This window comes from Pygoscelis adeliae, unplaced genomic scaffold (assembly GCF_000699105.1).
Source record: "Pygoscelis adeliae isolate BGI_AS28 unplaced genomic scaffold, ASM69910v1 Scaffold438, whole genome shotgun sequence".
Lineage (NCBI taxonomy): Eukaryota > Metazoa > Chordata > Aves > Sphenisciformes > Spheniscidae > Pygoscelis > Pygoscelis adeliae.
The window spans coordinates 31,392-50,415 of NW_008825313.1; the positions used below are offsets into that span (position 1 = coordinate 31,392).

The 19,024-nt window shown below is 56.6% G+C and overlaps 1 protein-coding gene across 1 annotated transcript in view; it reads left to right on the plus strand.

Annotated features, from left to right (window-relative positions):
- Positions 1 to 19,024, plus strand: part of LOC103922174 (dedicator of cytokinesis protein 2-like) — an 82,499-nt gene that overhangs the window by 21,528 nt on the left and 41,947 nt on the right. Inside the window, exons 17-21 of the mRNA XM_009330263.1 lie at positions 2,076 to 2,187; positions 9,923 to 9,993; positions 10,618 to 10,724; positions 12,661 to 12,797; positions 15,990 to 16,079. Of these exons, the coding sequence (XP_009328538.1) occupies positions 2,076 to 2,187; positions 9,923 to 9,993; positions 10,618 to 10,724; positions 12,661 to 12,797; positions 15,990 to 16,079 (517 nt within the window). The remainder of the gene's footprint in view (positions 1 to 2,075; positions 2,188 to 9,922; positions 9,994 to 10,617; positions 10,725 to 12,660; positions 12,798 to 15,989; positions 16,080 to 19,024) is intronic.

Sequence of the window (19,024 nt, forward strand, 5' to 3'; positions counted from 1 at the left end):
GCTGCTGGGCTCCAGCCACTGTCTGGCTGGAGGCTCCTGCGGAAGAGCTCTGGGGGTCCGCAGGCAGGGTGTTCCTTTCTGAGAGCCACGCTGACCCTTCCCAAGTAAATCATGTTCAGCACCGTTTTTATCGCGGTCCATACTAATTTGCTTAGTGAGCTGTGGCCAGATAATTTTTCCTGTCACTTCGCTGTCAGTACTCGCAGGATTTCTGTGCCGTGCCTCGAGCTCGGTTGTGTGCTGGAGCCCGAAGCTGTAGGAACTGAAACAGGAGCATGCCCGGTGTCTTTACACCCAAGAGGCATTGGGCTCAAGGACTGGGCTCTGCCTGCCAGTTTTCCTGATAAAATCCTCCAAACCAGTAGGTTGGTGATAATTAAAGACCATGTTGACCCACGTCTGCTGCAGCAATGGAAATCAGCCGTTATCTTGGCTTAATTGACCTGCACACTCTGACTGCTTTATACTGCTCTGGTTTAAGTCATTACACACTTAAAAGTTCAGAAATCAGTGTTGACGACATATCTTACAGTTGTTAAAATAGCATATCATATTCGTGCATGCCCTCTTTAAAATAAAAATACAGTATTTTGTAGGCAAGAGTTTACGGTGGAGGTGAGCTTGAAAATCCACACCAGTTGGTTGTGGGTAGGTGCATTAAAAAGAGGGACTGTGAAAAATCCAACAAATCTCTAATAAATGATGATCATTGCATGATATCATTGCTGTGAGAGTAAAAGCTGTATGTGGACCTTCATTTCCTTTTGCTTATTTTAACACATACAGATTTCTTTAAATTTCCCGGCTTCTGGTGGGGTTTTGGGCCAGGCGGAGCAGCTGGGCCAGGCTCCAGGGCTGCGGGATGGGGCTGCGGAGCGGGGGGTGCTGCTGGGGGCTCCCACTGCTTAGTAACTTTTAACATAGGGGATGAGAGGGAGGGACCTGTCTTCAGTTAGTCTAAGCTTTGCTTTGACTTGGAAGTCAGCCAAGGGCTGTAAACCAGCCGCTGCTCAGGCGATGCATTTGTCTGAGCACATCTGAGATGCCTCAGGCAGATCAACAGGCTTGTTACTGCTGCCAAACCTGCGATGTTTCGTACGTTCCCTTGGGCTCGTTTACCAGATACGAAAGATGAATTTGAAGGGAGAACTATCCAACTGTAATTATAGAAAACAAAGCAGCAAAGTTTTTACAAAAACTAGATTCAATAAAAATAGCTGTTAAGCAAAAAATGACAGATCTTGTTTGCTCTGCTGCTGTATGCACAATTAGAAACCAAGACACAATTAAGAACCAAACACATTTTGCTTGCCGCAGTGGTGGTCAGTGTGCAGGGGTCAGCTTGGGCTGGAAGACACATCTGTCTGCAGCCACGGGGAGATCAGCATTTTGTCCCTTATTTCCCCCATCTGTGCCTGCAAATCGTTCCCCAGCAGGGCTCACTGCTTCATTTGCTGTGTCAATGGATGGGGTGAATCAGCTCAAACACGACCTGTTTTTCACAATGAGTTATTATGGTGACTTTATTCTTACGATTATGCATTTGATTTAGCAGCTTTGAAACTTCCTCACAGTGTTGCACGTCTCATGGCTAAAATTCCCCACGTGTTTGGTTTGTTCTGCAACTGGTCATGCAGGTTGTGTTCAGGCTGGAGGGCGCAGGAGGTTTCCTGCTCAGGTGGGAAGATACCAACCTCCTTTGAGAGGACTTCAGTGTACAAAATCATGTAAAAGAGTCTATTAAAAAACAAACCAGAGTATATATGTGAGTGTGTGTAAGTGGTGTATATAAATACTGTAAGAGAGCAGATAGCAGTCTTTAATATGGGTAATTCTGCACATCTGAAGCGTTGCTTCTGGCTGGCCCTGGGGCCGGGCAGTGGCCATGCCAGGGCAGTGGCCATCTTGGGGCAGTGGCCGTACCGGGGTAGTGGCCGTGCCAGGGCTTGCTGCTAGACTCAGCTATGGAAAATGGTCACGAAGGAGCATAATTAATTGGGATCGCAGGTGACACCCACAGTCCCCAGGGGAAGGTGCACGGTGCAGTGGCAGTGCGGTGACTCTGGCTGTTGCAGGCTCTACGAGGGAAAGGAGACGGCCGAGTTCCAGTGCTCACTGCAGCGGTTCTTCCTCTCCCTGAACCAGCTGATGAAATCCCCACTGGAGGGTCCCACGCTGCTCTCCCAGGTATGGCAGGGGGCCAGTGCTGCGGGGGGGCTCAGCTCTGGTGCGTGGCGGGATGGACGGTGCCCCAGCGGGGGAGGCACCGGCTGTGCCCGTGCAGGGGTGACACCGGCCGTCCTGCATGCGGACCTCCTCATGCACAGGGCATCAAAGGGAGCTGTCACCCGGCGCGGTGCCTTGTTCCACCTGGGGACCCCCACTTGTGCCCCTGGTGCAAAGGCCCCTGAGGCCCCAGACCACAAAACCCCACACTGCGCTGGTGCCGGGGGCCATGGTGCAGGCTGGGGTCAGCAGTCCTCATGCACAGGACATCAAAGGGAGCTGTCACCCGGCGCGGTGCCTTGTTCCACCTGGGGACCCCCACTTGTGCCCCTGGTGCAAAGGCCCCTGAGGCCCCAGACCACAAAACCCCACACTGCGCTGGTGCCGGGGGCCATGGTGCAGGCTGGGGTCAGCAGCTCGGGCAAACGCTCTCCTGGTCATGCATGTGCCGATGCCTGGAGAAGAGGGTCTCAGGAGGGCTCCTGGGGCTCATCCCTGTCCCGGAGCTGGCCTGGCCCTGCTCCCTGCACCCCGGGACCACGCTAGCATGGGTGGGCCCAAGGGGGAGCAGAAACGGTGCCCTTTGCACTGTGGGTCCCCGTGGGCACGGCTGCGTCCTTTACTGGCAGCCAGTGTCGAGGTCCTCCAGCTGCTGGTGTGACGGTGCTGGGGGTGGGAGCTGGAGAACGCGATGGAGCCACGTGCACTCTGCGAAGTCAGTTAGCGAGAGGAGGCAGGAGCCGGTGCTGGGGCTGAGTCGGTCTCGCTTTGGTGCCGTGCCAGGGGTGAGGATGGGGCCGCACTCTGCACCTGCGGTCTCCCAGCTGGAGAGAGGCACCACAGAGCGCAGCTGGGGACCTCATCTGCAGGCTGGGGCGCGTGGTGGCCCCAGGACAGCTGGCAGCTCCTGCTCCTGTGTTGCGTTATTTCATGGCATTCTTAGATAATCCCTTATAAACTAATCTAATTTTTAAAAAAGTAGTTTGAAGACCAACACGACAGTTATCCTCACGGAGAGGAGGAGGGCTGTCCCTCCTTATCCCCTCTCCCATCTAAACACTGATCATTATTCTGATTTCCATCTCGATACTGTCGCTCTAGAGTCTCTGTGCTATGTTAACCTGATGCGCTGCAGTGTTACCGACTGCTGCACATTCACCTGTGTGATTTCTGCATCACTCAGCACCTTGTTCAGGTCTGCAGAAAGTAATTCTTGCAAACGCACCAGAGGCCATTGTCCAGGGCAGAGGGGAAAGGTCTGCCCATGCATCACCAGAAAAGGCATCCCTGCAGCTGCTCTGTGGCTAAGATCAGGAAAAGCAGTGGCAATAGCAAATAATAGCCACGAGGCACAGACAGTGCGGCAGGGCTTGCCACGAGGCACAGGCGGTGCAGCCAGGTCCACCAGCTGCCTGTCGAAAGTGTCAGCGAGGAGTCGGAGGACTGTCAGGAGTGGACGAAGCCCACGTCTGGGATCCAGCCGTGCCGGGTGTCCCGGCAAGGCGTGGGGAAACACACGTGTGCTTCACCCCGAGCGCCCTGAGGCTGCAGCCTTACAGCAGACGGCATTAACTGGAAAAGAGGAGGCTGCAGTTACCCCAGCTGGGCTGGCATCTCAGTGCTGGGGGAGTCCAGGTGTCACACAGCCAGCAGCAGCTGCACGTCTCAGCAGGACAATTTTCCAGTTGCAGCACTGTTGTGGTTCCTCCAGTGCGCTCGAGGCACTGTGGGTGTATGCAACAGCCAAACATTGTTAAAAAACAGACTGGAAAACAGTATTTCCTCACGTACCGTTGCACTGCTGTGGCTTCAGTGCGCGATCCCTTAGTTTGGGGTGAGGATTTGGTGGGAGCTGCCCTCCGCCCAGAGCAGCGGCCTGTAGGAAGCTGGGAATGGGGCTTGGAAATTTGCCCGCTGCTGCTGCCAGGTTTGCTGAGTCTGACCATGCTTTCTCCTGGAAACGGCTGAATTCTGCAGTGGGATCCCAACTGCCAAGCGGGAGCTTTCCCTGTGAAAATAGCTTTTCTGGTTGCTATTACTGTGTTAGAGAGAGCAGGAGAGATTGAAGCTCTCTAGCAGATCTGTGCTGATTTTAGGGGAAATGTCCCCGTTAGAAGCCCCCCAGACTCTTCCTTGGGGATTGCTGGAGTGTTGAGCAGGTCTAGGTGCTGGGGCGATGGTCTGTAGTGGGCTTCAGTGTTGCGCAGTAGCAGGACACAGTCCTTCAGAGAGACTTTCCCTCTGCTCCTGTCTCTTCTGGGTGTGAATACCTGGACTCGGAGATCTCGTCACCAGGTCGCTGGCTTGGTGGTGGCTCCTTGGAGGGTGGCAGAAAGGGAAGCTCGTTCCATCAGAGCGGGGCGGCATCAGGGTTGTTTCTCATTGACCTCCCCCAGGTCATTGCCTCCCAACTTCAAAGTTGTCAATTTTGTCGACGCAGCTTGTTTTTGGTATTTATGAGTGTGGCTTCACGCTCAGCCACATTACAGTGCACAGTGTCGCAGTGGTGTCAGCCAGGTCTCCTCCTTGCCGTCACTTGTCCTCCTTGGTGCTCACCGCCAGCTCTGCTGCTCCGCAGGCGTTATGGTGATGGGGCTTCTCCCACGTTACTGACAAAGTGTTTCACTGGGGGAGAGAGTGCCCAGGTGAAATTATTCAGCGTGGAAGTGAAAATCAGAAAATGGTCTTAAAAGCAAGAAATCCCTTAACTTTAAACCCACGGTGATGGGCTCCGAGCCGACTGATGCGCTGGCGGATAAGACCTGGGACTATAACGGATAGTACTCTGGCAACGTCAGCTCCATGCCTGGCACCGATCAGGGAACGCTCACTCAAAGTTGGGAATTATCAGGAAGGGACTTGAGAAGAAAACAGAAAATGTCCTTTGCCACAGCGTAAGTCCCTGTGGTGCATCTGTGTCTGGTGCCCACGCTTCAGAGCGTGCAGTCAAGCTGCAAAAGCCCCAGGGAAGGGTGACCAAGTGTATGGGGCAGCTTTCAGGTGGGATCACCTACCTGGCCAGACCAGACCCCTCCATCCTGGAAAAGAGACAAGCAGGGAGCTGGGACAGGGAGCTGCAGATTCGCCTCTGATCTGGGAAGGGGGGTTGGAGATGGAAATGGTTGCTCAAGGTCTCTCCTGACTCAGGAAGGAGGGAGCATCTCGTGAAATGGGCAAAGACAGTGCTTGTTCATCTGCTGTGTGATGAAGCTGTCGAGCCCCTTGTGATGGTCTGTATCTGTTCTGCAGAGCAGGGTGTTGATGCTGAAAGTTTATGCAGTTTGCAAACAGCTGTACTGATCCGTGGAAGAAAAATCCACCCAGGATTATTTAAATATAAAGTCATTTCTGTCTTAAGAGACCCTGACCTTGGGAAGCACCACTGCGGGTTTGTGAGCCAGCAAGGTCCCATCCTCTTCCTCTCTGAGCCTCAGACCAAGTGCCCAGCCTCGTGCTGCCTGGCTCCCGGTGCCTCTGCCTGGCCTCACCATTGCTCCCCCATCCGGAGGGTCCCGTGGCTTCCCTGGTGTCCTGACCCATGGTCACCCCGGCCACAGGGGTGCAGGACCCACTGCATCCTGCAATGGTTCCTGCTGGACCCAAGCCACTGGGTCTTGCTATATCCAGCCCTGATGGTGTCTCCTGAACATCTTGAGCAGGTACTCCAAGAAAAGAACTTTTTTTTTCTTGTTCTCTAAGTGGACTTTGTAGCTGCTTTACAGAGCTTGCAGACACCCAGTATCTCTAGCTGCAACGACCAGCTCCCATCTGGCAGCTGAAGGTGATACCCAAAAGATCTGTTAGTGGCTGACGTAAGCTTTGCAGCTTCATCCCGTTCTGCCTACTCTTTCCGTTAAAGCTGCAATTATCTGATCAGCCCAAGGCAGAGCTGATAATAGCTCCTTAGCTGCAACACTCCTGCAAAGGCCACCTCGTCTGTGGAGAGAGCTGGTCCTCTGTTGGAGTACTTCAGGCTGGGAGGTTTTGTAGTATTTTGACTACTCAGAGCCGTGGAGAGGAAGCTGAGCCTCTTTTGGCTCTGCTTATTGGTATCAGACAGGCTGGGGGCCAGGGACAAACCCATGGCGTGGTCCTAGCCAGAGAGCAGGAGCAGCTCTTCACCCAAAGACCTCCAGCATCCCCAATAAACACTGTGACCTGGAGAGTGCCCCTGATGTGAAAGAGATGGAAGGCTACCTGCTCCCTGTGTGCAGCTGCCTTGCACATCTCCAGCCAGGAGATAGGGCTTCTGCTGCAACTGCTCCCTGCTGTAGCCAGAGGGCCCTTGAGAAGAGCTTCACTCATCCCACTGCTTCCCTTCTGGAGCCCTGGTTTTCTCTGCACCCAAAGAAGTTGAGTTTTGAGGTGGGATTGGGGTACAGACTTAAGCAAACACTTAGGACTCACGCCAGCTGCCAAGGCATTGAGCAAGGCAGAGCAGAGCATCACGCTGCTGCCAGCACAGCTGGGAGCTTCAGGGGACCCAAACTACTGGGTCCCGTGCCTGCAGACAGCCCACACAGGCATGCAGCAACAGCAGGTCACTACTTTTAGTGGGTGCATGTTTCCCCTTGTTCATGCCTTGAGAAGGACAACCCACTCCCCTCCATCCTTCCTTGGTTTAGGTTCAGGCTTACCTGCAGCTCAGCAGGGTGGAGCGGAGGAGATGGCCCCAGCCCGCTGCCGGCCCTTGGAGTATTTGGGTTTGCATTTGCATTTCACAGCCCAGGTCAGGGCCTCCGTTTTCCTGAGCGGCTGCTCACAAGTGTCCATGGTTGGAGCTTCGCTGAGGTTGCTCTGACTCTTCCCCTGTGGCTGCTGGCCAGGGGGTGGCTTTCTGCAGGACAACCTGCCACCGGCGTTGTGCAAAGGTGACAGTCGCTGCCACGTGCACCAGAGGCAGCTCCCGAGCCAAGCTGGCAACTGCTGGGCTCTGTGCCCATCCCCGCTCTGCGCTGGCCTCCCTGATGGCTATCTCCCTGCCCGCTCCCACCGGACCCAGCGGGTGGGTGCCAGTGGTCCATCCTCCAGCTCCACCAGCACTGCCAGAGCATCACCAGTGATGGCATGGACAGGGCAGCTGGTTCGAACAAACATTGCTGTTCTGCAGCTGGGGAGAAATCGGACACAATTTGTATGTTGTGGCCAGGCTCACATGCTCTTGCCACGAAAAATCAGTAAGAAGGGGCTCATCCTCAGTGGTGAAAGACATTTTCAGTTCTGCAAGGACAGGCAGCTACCTCGGCAGTTACAATAAAAGCCAGAACCAGTTTCTGGAAGAAATCCTCTCTGAGACATAGATGCTGATGTTTAAGAAGTCTTGTAACACTGGAAAAATCCTTGAGGAATGGGAAAAAGTATATTAGCTCATTTTTCAAAAAGTGAATCAGATGACCTTGCTAACTGTAGGCCAAAGAGGCTGACCATTGATCCTGGCTCAGTCATGGAGAGGATGCAATCAATTCAGACTTAAAGGGTGGCAGTATAATTAATGTTAATCAGTCCAGCTTTACTAAGCATGGAGTTTAATAAAAAAAAATATCAAATTTAGCTGTTACTTTTTTGAAGTTACAAATGTGACTGACTAAGATAACTGACATAATAGGCGAGACTAACAACTGTTTGACTTGACACAGCATTCTGATTTAAAATTAGCATTGTGTAAGTTATTAAAATAACTACTTTTAATCTCCTTAATATATATCTTCTCAATTCTAAAAAAAGTCATTACAAATGGAGAACAGTCATACTGGGATGGGCATTTCTTTGGTTCCATTTCCAGGGGAGTCGGCTCTCGGCTCAGACATCTTTGCATGTTTGCCATTTCGCCAGACGTGGCCGTGGCCGGTGCAGGGGGCACGGGCAGCAGTGGCGGTGCTGGATAACGGGGAAGCCTCTGCTCCGTGCCCAGGCTCTGTGGGCAGAGAGGGGACGGGGCAGGGGACGGGGCTGCGGGGCAGCAGCTGGGAGCAGAGCCAGGAGCTGCCAGCAGCGAGCGGCCGAAGGCGACTCTGAGCGTGGTGTCATTGCAAAGAAATAAGTCAGTCCCTGGATTTATACACAAAGAGGCATTAAACAGAAATGTCTGGAGGGGCACACGATGTGAACAAGGCTTGTTGGTAGATGATGCGCCCGGCCTTGCTGCCCTCAGTTGCAACAGGTATCTAAGTATCAGAGAAGGGTTTGCAAGAGCTGCAGAAATTACTCAGGGTCTGGTGTGTTTGATGTAAATTAACACCATTTTAGTCAGCTAGAAGAGGGTAGTGGAGAACTTGATCACAGTCTTTGCAAACCCAGAGGGAGAAGACGTTGCTGGAGCATTGCTTAGTGCCTCAGGCAAAGGCAGAGCCCAGTCCAGCAAAGGGCGCTGGAGCTCACCGAGCTCGCCGGGAACATGGAGCCGGGCAGCAGGATGGGCGACTCCCGCCGCTGGAGCCGGCTCTGGGCCAGCAGGGCCTCTGGGATGGAGTTTTTAATCACATCTGGAGATCTTCACAGAACCATCCCGGCTCAGGCCAAGGGTCCTCCCTGCCTGTTACTGCCCTGACGTGGGCAGCAGCCGCCCGTCAAGGGGTCAGAGCCAAGCAGAGGTTTCGGTCCCACTGCAGGGTGCTCCCAGGGCAAACCCCTCCAGGGACTCGCCCAGCCTGTGCCCGTAATCTCCATATTTGCTGTGCTCTGAGGGATGTGTCCAAGGTGAACTTGTCCAGGCACTTTTTAAAACTAGGCGAATTTGCAATAGGTACCAATCTCTCAAACTCCTACTGAAACTCAGAGGGAGACAACAGTCTCGATGCCAAAACTGCTGAGTAAAAATTCCTGGAGCTGAATCGTGTAGCGGTTGGCCCCGTGTGGAACTGCAGGCATTGAACCTCCTGAAACTGATGCTGAAGTGCAGAAGTGTGTAGCGACCACCTCTGGCTGCACCTGGAGGCTGGAGGGTCCCCGGTGCCACTTTCAGCACAATTTGAAGCCCAGGGAAGCCTGAAGGACCAGCTATCCTGGCAAAGCTGGAGATAAGCAGAACTCGGCAAGTCGTTTATGCTACTTAGTCACATCATAAACATAACAAAGTCAATTTTAATGCAGAACAGTTTGTGGTCAGTGTGTTTGCTGTTCCAAAAAACAAATAGCCATGTGTCCCCCACCCTTGCAGCCTTCCAGCGAGAGCGTGGAGCCGGGCTGGATGCAGGGCAGCCCTGCTCCTCCAGCAGCCTCAGCTGCGGCAGCAGCGACTGCCAGCAGCCGTGAGCGGGGCAGCCGTGAACCGGGCCGGGGGGTTTTACAAGCAACGCAAGCCAGGGCCTACATACCTGATAGCCATGTTGTAGGAGTTTATGTGGTTTCAAAGTAAAAGCTGGAGGCAGTTATTCTTATTGACAGTGGTAGAGGTATGTGACCGTAGCAGTTCTGGGTGCTTTGCTGGACACTGGTAGCTTGGCAAAAGGAAGCTGCTCCCATCTGGACACGCCTTCCCCAGGGATGTCCAGGGCGATGGGCTGGCTGAGCGCAGCACTGCTTTAACAAAAGGGGGAGCTGAACGAGGATGGTGCTTGCTCAGCACCCACAACCTGGGGGGGAAGCAGGAGGGGCCAGGGGTCACCTCCCTGCCCGTGTGGCATCCATCCGTCTGTCCTGCCCCGTGGGCACATGGCAAACCAGGGCCGGTGCAGGCAGCTCTCTCGTCTCTTTGCAGGGAGCAGCCCTGAAGTCCCTGCCTTCCATCCTCGAGGATGTGTTTGGGATCTTCGACTCCTCTGCGCTGGGGTAGGGTCCCTGTCGCCCCCATCATCCCCAGTCCTGCTCTGCAGCGTGCTCGGTGCCTGCCATAGCCACCTCTGCCCCCCCTCGCATCCCACAGTGACGCCCCCCCATCCTGGAGCTGCCGGCAGGGACGCAGGCTGATGCTGTCAAGCCGAGGGCCAGGGCAGGCAAAGGGGTCTGGGTTTCCTGACGCCTGGGGATTGCCTTCCTAGTGCAAAACCAGGGGAGGGTTTTGCTCAATTTTAGCAGTAGCCTGTGCTTCCGGCAGGGGCTGAGCCTGGAAACCATCAGTCCCAGCCGGGTCCGTTTCAGGAATTCAGGCAGGGTTTTTATGCCGGGTGTCTCCGTGTGGCCGTCTGTGGTGGGCACGGGCTGCCTTGCAGCTTTGTGCAGTGGGACCATCCTGCCCTGCACCTCCCCACACAGCTCTGCCCCCGTCGAGCGGCTTCCCCCTGCCCAGCAGCCCTGTTCTGACCGAAATACAGGGGCAATCAGTACCCGACCCCCACTGCTGCATTTGTCTTCTGCAGAAGGAAAGGGGCTGCAGGTGCTCGGGACTGCAAAACAAGCGGGGTTCTTGCAGGCCCCATATTTAACACTTGTTAAATCCTCTCGCCTGGATGGCAGGGCCTTGCTGCGGGACTTCATTGGGAACCTGCCGCCCCAGCGCCTGCTGAAGCAGAAGCTGCAGTCCCTGACCGACATCGTCAACAGCAAGATCTTCCAGTCCTACGGTGAGAAGGGGCACCGAGGGGTCCTGGCGGCACTGCCCATGCTGAGGTCTCTGGGAGGGCCAGAGCATCGGACGGGGACAAGTCCCTGCCACAGGGACTCCTCCTCTGCCCCTAAGACAGCACCCGTGCCCGGGGCAGCTCTGCAGACGGAGGCATTTCCCTCTAGCTTGTGCTGGAACCATGCGTTGCCCAGCCCCTCACCAGGGTGCAGCTGGTCCTGTTGGAGTGACCCTCTCTTGCGCTCTGAAATGCTGCCAGGCTGCAGAGGGAAACACGGTTTAGCTGAAGCAATATGCAGTCATTGGACTGCATGGCAATGGTTTAGGAGTGGTGTTTGGGGAGGTTGGGGGCTTGCTGTCAGACTGGAAGGACATACTGAGCAGGATTCCCCAGGTCTGCCCTGACTCTGATGCTGGTTGGTATTCTTAGGAGTAATCTAGATGATGGAAAAAAGAGAAGACTTGGTAAATTTTGCCCTGCAAGGCAGAAGTGACTGGAGGCACACTGGAGGACAGACTCAGGATTTAAAATATTCTCAACAAGTTGAAGAAAAGGTTTTGAAAGCTATGTTTAAGTTAAAAACAACCATGTGAAAGCAATCACTGAGCAAGCAGAGGATGGATCCCAGAGCATCAGCAGGGCTGCAGGAGGGGTTTGGGGCCAGGGGAGCAGCGGGGCTCAGCGATGCAGCCCTCACGGGGAGAGCATCCCTCGGACATGAGAGCGCCCTGTACCCTACTCGGCGTCCGTGAGGCCTTGGCTGGGCTTACTTCCAAGTGTGGTTTTGGGTGGCACAAGAAACTTGTGGCTAAACTGGAGAAACTCCAGAAGAAAGCAGTGAGAGAAGCAGAGCTTAGAAGACAGGGTGAGGAAGGAATGACTGAGGGGCTTGGGCAGGAAAGGGCACGGGGGAGACACGATGAGCTTCCAAATATCACAAGGCATCTTCAAAGAGAAGGGGACTGGGCTGCCCTGGGGAGCTGGGCCAGGGGCCCTGGGCTTCAGCCGCAACAGGGAGGCTCAGGGGAGCAGGGCAGCAGCTCAGCTGCAGGCAGCAGGAACCGTTTTGTGTCTCTGCCCTTGGAGACTTTGAGAGCTGGCAACATGAACTTGTCTAACTCGGCCATCGAGTGCGGGTGGCAGGTCACCTCCTGACGCCTGCTCCAGCTCTGCTCTAGGCCACTACAATCCTGCGAGCACCTCCGCATCCCTCCCTGCATCGTTCCCCGCATCCTACCCTGGGTCCTTCCCCGCATCCCTCCCCACGCCTGCCCCGGGAGGCGGTACGACACCGCTCCTCCACACCCCACAATGGTAGTCAGTCTTGCCAGCAAGAAAACAACAGAGAAACATTTTCCCTGACTTTCCTTCCCCTTGCCCCCACTTTAGTGGTGCCATTGTAGTGATAAACAGCAATGTGGAGCCGTCAGTGCAGCGTGGTGTCACAAATACCAGTCCTGGGCAGAGGAACAGAGTAATACATAATAGGAAGAGCACAGGTTTTTCATATATTCAGCACTAGAAACTCTAGTTTATCTAGATGGTGTCCAGTTTAAAAAATTTCCATCTATTTAGTTAAATCGTAAGCACCTTTAATAGAGCAGAGAACAAAGTCCGTTGGTGGAAGCTGAAGCAAGAGAGGTTCAGATGAGGCTTTTCTATTTTAGTTTATTTTAGCAGAGAGGGTAAGTAGCTGTGTAACAGGGTGCAATGAATTCTTTGTGTTGGAGCCTTCCCACCAGGATTTAGTGTTTTTCTAAAAACCTGCTCCATCCAAGGAGGAAGTTGGCAGCTCTGTGTGTGTGAGTTGCAGCCCAGACCAGGCGTCATGCTGGTCCTGTCCGTTCTGTTGGTCCCTTTCCTGCCCGGTCCTCTCCCACACCGGGGCGGTGCTGGCACGCCTGCCAGCCCCATGCCTCCCTGTCTGCCCCAACAGAGTGCCGGGAGCTGCTGCTGCAGATGGCTGTGCCCATCCTGCAAGAGCTGATCGAGAAGGGGGAGGAGGAAGATGCCTGCATTGAGCTGCTTAGCAACATCCTGGAGGTGCTGTACAAGGCCCAGAAGGTAAATCCCGTCTTCTCTGCTGCCTCCTTTTCCCTCTCCAGTAATCACCTTGGAAATGACCTGACTAAACCCGTTTGAGTAGGGCTAAGCACAAATTACTGGCCACGATATGGTTGGGACTGATTGTGGTCCATCCAAAGTCAAAGGGGGCTGTTGGCACCCACCATCCCAGTGAAAACCTGCCTAAGCTGGGAGTAAAAACCTTTTGATTTCCACCTCAGCTGGTCTCTGGCGAGTTCCTGTCATTCCTCATAAGTGGGGAAGAGGCCTCCAAGCCAAGGGACAGCACCGACTGGAGGGCAAGGGGGTGCATCCCCAGCCATGCCTCTCGCTGTCCCTGCTCTGCAGGCCCAGGAGAAGGGCGAGGGCAGGGGAGAAGACAGCTGGTCAGTGATTGCCTGCTGGCCCCTGGGCAGCATTGCATTTCAAAATTAGCAGTGATGGCCCTAAACGTGAGCCAGAGCCCTGTGGCACGGGGGTCCAGCCCAGCACCCTGCAGCAGAGAGCTGACTGTGCCTGGGGCGGCGGGGAGCCCCACATACCCCCTTCCCCCTGCACTGCCTGCAGGAGCCTGCCTGCTGGTGTGGGGTACCAAAGCAAGAGACCACAGTAACAACCAGTCCGGCTGCAACTCAGGGCTGAGCAGGCTGGGCATCCAGCTAGGCATGGTCCTACTGCGGGTGCCTGACTTGTCCCACGCTGGCCTCTGGTGGGACGGGGCTGTCCTTGCTGGGCATCAGCCCGACTTCTCGGGGCTCTGTTGTTGCAGAGAGCGGAGGAGCTGCAAGCGCAGCATGGCTCAGGCGAGGGACGGCACAAGGACCGTGGGGACACCGAGCTGGTGAGTGCCACTCTGGAGGGCTTCGGCACTCAGCGGATGGTGAGAAGGAGCCAGGTGCCCCTATGCATTTGGGAAGGGCTTGTCTGCATCTCACTACAGTGACAAACTCTGTACGGTCACCTGGAGTCAATGTGCAGAGCTGGGCTGCTGGCAGGGATGCTGCAGTGATGGGGTCAGGCCTGGGAGGTGCCCTGCAGGGCTAGGAGGCCGGGGGTCTGTGTGGCTCTAGGCTTGCTGTGAGCCCCTAGTGCCCCGTGTCCCGCTCTGGAGTGGGGGGTGTCTGTGCCCAGACCGTTGCCCTGGCCCCCTGTGGCCTCGGTGCTTCGTTGTGCACTGGCGGGTCAGCTTGGGCTGTTCGGCTCCTCGCTTGGGTGAGGAGCAAGCGAGGTCTCATGGCTCTCGGGGGGCACTGGAGCTGCGGGGTGGCCCAGCGGTGTTCCCAGCATGGCAGGTGAGGCATGTGCAAGGCATGCTGGCACTCCAGAGCTGGCTTGCGCTGGGTCACTGCCCCGCAGCATGCTGGTGGCCCCGTTCGGCCCCACTGGACTCGCTGCTCCCCAGGCGCTGGAAGGATAAAGCGTGGGCTTGCAACACTGGAAGCAGTGTACAAAAGAGCACAAGCAGTGACTGCCAACAGCCCCGGCAGTGTGACCTGCAGTCATGGTTCTCCTTGTAGGCTCCTGCCCTGGCATCATGGGTGTTTGGGCTGAGCACATTGAAGTCACAGGTGTGAGCACAGCCCTCACACAACTGTGCTGGCAGCTCCCTCCCTGGGTCACCCTTCTCCTCCTCTGTTTCCTGCGGCACAGAAACACGGCACGCTGTGTGGTGTGGGATGCTGGGTCACATCGCTGTGGTGCCAGGCTGATGTACCTGGTGGGGCCAGGTGTGTCCATACCTTGGTAGCCATCCTCCTTTCCCCGTGTTGCCTGAGTGCTGCCCTCCATCCCCTTGCCTTTCTGCAACTAGCATTGGGCCATGTCCCTGGGCCACCAGTGAGCCCATCACCGTCTCTCCCTGCAAGCCCCAGTCAACCCACAGCAGGGCCAAGTGGCTGGAAGTCGCATGGCAGCTGCTGGTGGTGGCTGTTCCTGCAATGTTTTGGGAAAGCGCAGGGATCTGTGCTCTGTCTCTGCAGGATACTTCCTCCGTTTCTGTCCTTTCTAGGCTGGTCTGTGCTTTGAGGTCCCTTTCTGGGACCCCTTGGGAAGTCCAAATGTCACACCTACAGCACAGCAACCGGCGCTGTGGAAGCTGAATTAGATGTGTGCCACCATGTCCTGGGTGGGCGAGGTGGCTGTGTGAGTGTGGCTTTTTAATTCCCGTGGCGCTGGGAAGCCCAGGCAACAGATGGCAAAGCTTGGAAATTGTGGTCGAAATGTCTCGTTTTGGCCTTAACTTTTAAACCTAAAATAGCCTTTAAGGAGAGGATAGTCAGGATGCTCATGGGTGAGGATACTTCTCTTGTTTCAACCCCATGTGAACTGAAACCCACCTTTGTCCGTGGTACTGACTGCTCTGGGGGACAGCTCTGGCTAGCGCAGGTGCAGCCGTCCCCAGCTGTCCCCAGCTGGGTGGCCAGCTTTGCCAGGGAGGCGTACGAGGCCGAGCTGTGCAGACACCCCAAGCCCCATGTTTTCACCGGAGCGCATCGCCTTGTTCCAGCTGCAGCTCCAGCTGGTCACCCTGATGCTGCCAGCGCCCTGCATGGTGATTAAATGAGCCGTACTTGCTGTGCTGGAGTGGACAAGACTTTTATTTCAGTATTTCATATAAATCACGAATCTTTAGAGTCAGCTCGTGAATTCCCGTCTCCCGAGGTGCCACGAGCCTGTCCCTTCTGGCAGTGTGCTCCCGTCTGGCCACCACCAAAGACCAGAGCTGTCTGGTCCCATGGCTGAGGATCCTGGGCACAGGACTCGCCTGGTGGCCACGGTCCCCCACAGCTGGAGCTGCAGAGGTGTTGGGGCTCATCCTCATCTGACGGCCACTGTCTCCCGCCGCTGGAGCAGCGCCGGGCACTGTGGGGTGCTGAGGAAACTTATGCCCTCAGTCCCATCTCCTGCGCCCTCTGCCAAGAATAACTGCAAACGCTTTGCAACTTCCTTGCCTGCTTTTTTTGGTGAGCCACAGTAATTGCGGCGGTGCCACGGGGCCAGTCGCGTGTGGCCCAGGAGGCAGCATGCCCCCAACCTGTCAGCACTGGCTGCCTGTGGGGACTGGGGACCTCATGACGGCTCTGTGCCGCGGGGGCGATTCCCGTCAGCTGTGGTGTCACCTGTGCCCTCCCTCCCGGCACCACGGCAGGCAGCGCCAGGCGCTCAGGCATGGCCATGACACCTCTTGCCTTGCAGGTGAAGGTGAAGAAGCACATCCAGCTGATCCTGGAGCGGCTGCTGCACACTGTCAATCGGAGGGTGATCATCCTGGACCGGGAGAACGCCCTGCGGGTGAGTACCACCACCGCCACCTCGTGCTGCGCCGGGCGTTGGGGCTGCACCGCTTCCCACGGCTGCTTTTGGGCAACGCGGGAGATGCAAAAGGCATCGCTGATTTAGGGGTCTGGGACTGGGTGGCCAACGCTGCTCCTCAGCTGGCACTGCAGCCTGGTACCCAGCTGGCTGGGGCTGGATGTGCAGGTATTAAACACAGCAGGATGCATGAGAAAGCCCAAAAGGGAGGGGGAGACATGCCGGGAGCAGGTCTGGAGCAGAGGGTGTGTTGGGAGGAGCAGGCAGGGTGTTTGTGATGCAGGAAGCCCGTTTTGGAAGCAGATGAGAGGTTTGGGCTGTATTCTCCAGAAAACAAGCAACTGGATGCGGTGAACCGTCACAATTTTACATGCCAAGAACAAGTGGGAGGAATGTGCTGGGACACCCACCTCTCGTGGGAGGAGTAGGCAGGTCAGAGCGCTGCTCAGCCGAAGCTTCATGCAGAGCAGCTGCACCACGTGCAATGATCTAACCACGAAGGAGATGGAAACAGAGCTGTGGCCAGTGTGGGTTCATGGACACTCTGATGTGGACATGGCGGCAGACCCAGTGTGCTTGGCTGGGCAGTGAGGCGTGGGCCTGACAATGGGTCATGAGGGTGGGCAAGGAGCTGGGTCCGACTGTGTTTCGGGAGCCCGGAGTGAGCAGCAGGGCTGTGCAGCAGTGGAGAAGCACCGTGCTGTGGGGAAGCGCCATGCTGTGCCGTGCTGTGTTGCGTTACGTGCCATGCCCAGGAAGGTGTGGGCATCCAGAGTGGCAGCTTGGCCCTTTGCTTGAGCCTTCCTGGGGTAAGCCTGCAGGTTTGCTATCCTGTTCTTTGTTCTCGTTAATAAAAACCTAACTAAACTGAGGCAATAAAGCTGGCGGGCAGGACAGGAGCTTTATCCTCACTGGCCCTGCCCATGCTCTCTGGCGAATGAGGCTGCCCTGGTCTGCAAGTGTCCCGGGTGCTGGGATTGCTCCCACTGATGCACTGAGGGACCGGCGTTGCTGCTCCCTGCCTGGTGACCCCTTCTTGTACCCCCAAGGGACAGGGGAGGCACAAGGTCTCCCCTTCGGCTCCCGGCTCAGCCTGCCTTCCCCTGCCCACTTGGCCGGCACAGCCGCGGTGGTGCAACCCCGTGGTGACGTTTCCCGACAGCGGCTCTGCCGTCCTGGGGTGGCTTTACTGGCTGGGCCCATGGCTCCCTGACACCTGGGCACAAGTGGCCTCATGGCCAGGCAGTGCTGCTTTGCCAGACGTGCCCACAGCTCTGCTGCCGAAAGCTGCACTGCTGGGGCCGTGCTGGGCAGGCACAGTGGGCTCTCAGCGTTGGAGTATGATTCAGGCAGGAGATGTGACTCAGGCAGGAGATGCGACTCAGGCAGGAGATGCATACAGGGTTGCATTTGGTATTGTCTTGCTTTTAGCCTTTGTTCCCAGGCTGCGTGATTCAGCACCAGAGGAAGCAATAGCAAAAAGAGCTGTTGGGCACGCTCTGCCAGGCTGTGACAGAGGCGAGGAGGGACGCTGGGTACTGAAGTGTGGCTCCATATACAGTGTGGGAGAAGGGGAGCGACCCTTTGCCTGCGCCTGATTCCCACCACTTGCTCCCCTTCCCATGCGCTAGCCCTGCCGGGCTCCAGAAACGCCGTCTGGAAGCTTTCCCAGTGTCGTTCATGATTTCCATGCCGCTGCTGCAGCCCCTGCTTTCACCCCAGTGTCCAAGGCCCCTCAGCCCAGGCTGCTCCAGCAGCTGTGGCTGCTAGGAAGGCTTGGGGGGACCAGAGACATGTGTGCCCACGCTGGCGGTGGCCTCCGTCCATCCTGTTGCTGCTGGGCAAGAAGGGAGGAGTGCCCCAGATTCACTGTCCCAGGAACTTGGGTCCTGAGAGGCCTCCAACCTCCCCGCCTTGACAGCTCGGCCCCGTCCCACGGGTATTGCGAGCGCCCTGCAGGGAAGGGATGAGCTGCCGCAGGAGAGGCTGCAGCTGAGGCTCGGGCGGCTACTGGCGAGCGGGGCTGGCACTGGGTGCTGCAGCATCTCCCATGGCCGAGCAGTCAGGGCCCCTCGGCACCACGTGGTTCCCTCGGCGCCGCCGGCCCCCCTCGGCACTGCCGGGCTGCAGCCCTGCAAGCACCAGGCGGGTCCCCGGCACAAGAGATGGGGCTTAATGCCATGTCGGCTCCTGCGCGTGTGAGTCTCCTGCTTTGGGTTACTGTGGTGTGGGCGCTGGCTGGAGAGGCCGTGGCCAGACCTTCCTGCCCTCTGCCCCCCCTCGCCAGACCTCTGGTTGCAACAGCCGCTTGCCGTGGCCCAGGGTGCCAGGCACTTCCCAGAGGAGGCTGGTAGATGTCCTCCTCTCCGAGGCCGGTGGCCCTGCTGGAGGAGCCGTGACTACTCCTGCTGCCAGTGGACACTGAGGTGAGAGTCCCGGTGCTGCGTGTGGGCATCGTCGTCCGGTCCTGGGCTGTGGGGAGCACTTGCCCCACAGCTCCATGGTGGTGGAGAGTGGCCGGGGCATGGCGCATCCCGGTGGGCTTTGGGGAGCGTGGGGAGCACTTACTGCGCTGCACTCAGCATACACTCATCTCCCACTGCTGCTGCAGGCTGCTTTGATCTTGGACCCTCATTAAACTAACACTGAATTTGTCCTCTTGTGGGCAGCCTTGCAGAGGCTGGAATATTTGAGCTGCTAATTCCTTTCTCCCTGTAATTAGCCAGCGCATCCTGCAGCCAGGAAGGCCCTGCCAGCCGGCTGTGAAGGGGAAGAGGGAATTTCTAGCCCCTGCAGCCCCAAGCAGCCCCTGCTACTGTGGCAGCCCCGGGTACAGGCAGGCTGTGCAGGGCTCAGGCCCCAGGCCTCACACAGGGGAGCTCGCTGGAAGGAGAGCAATGTCCCCTGGGACCCCCCCGCAGCCC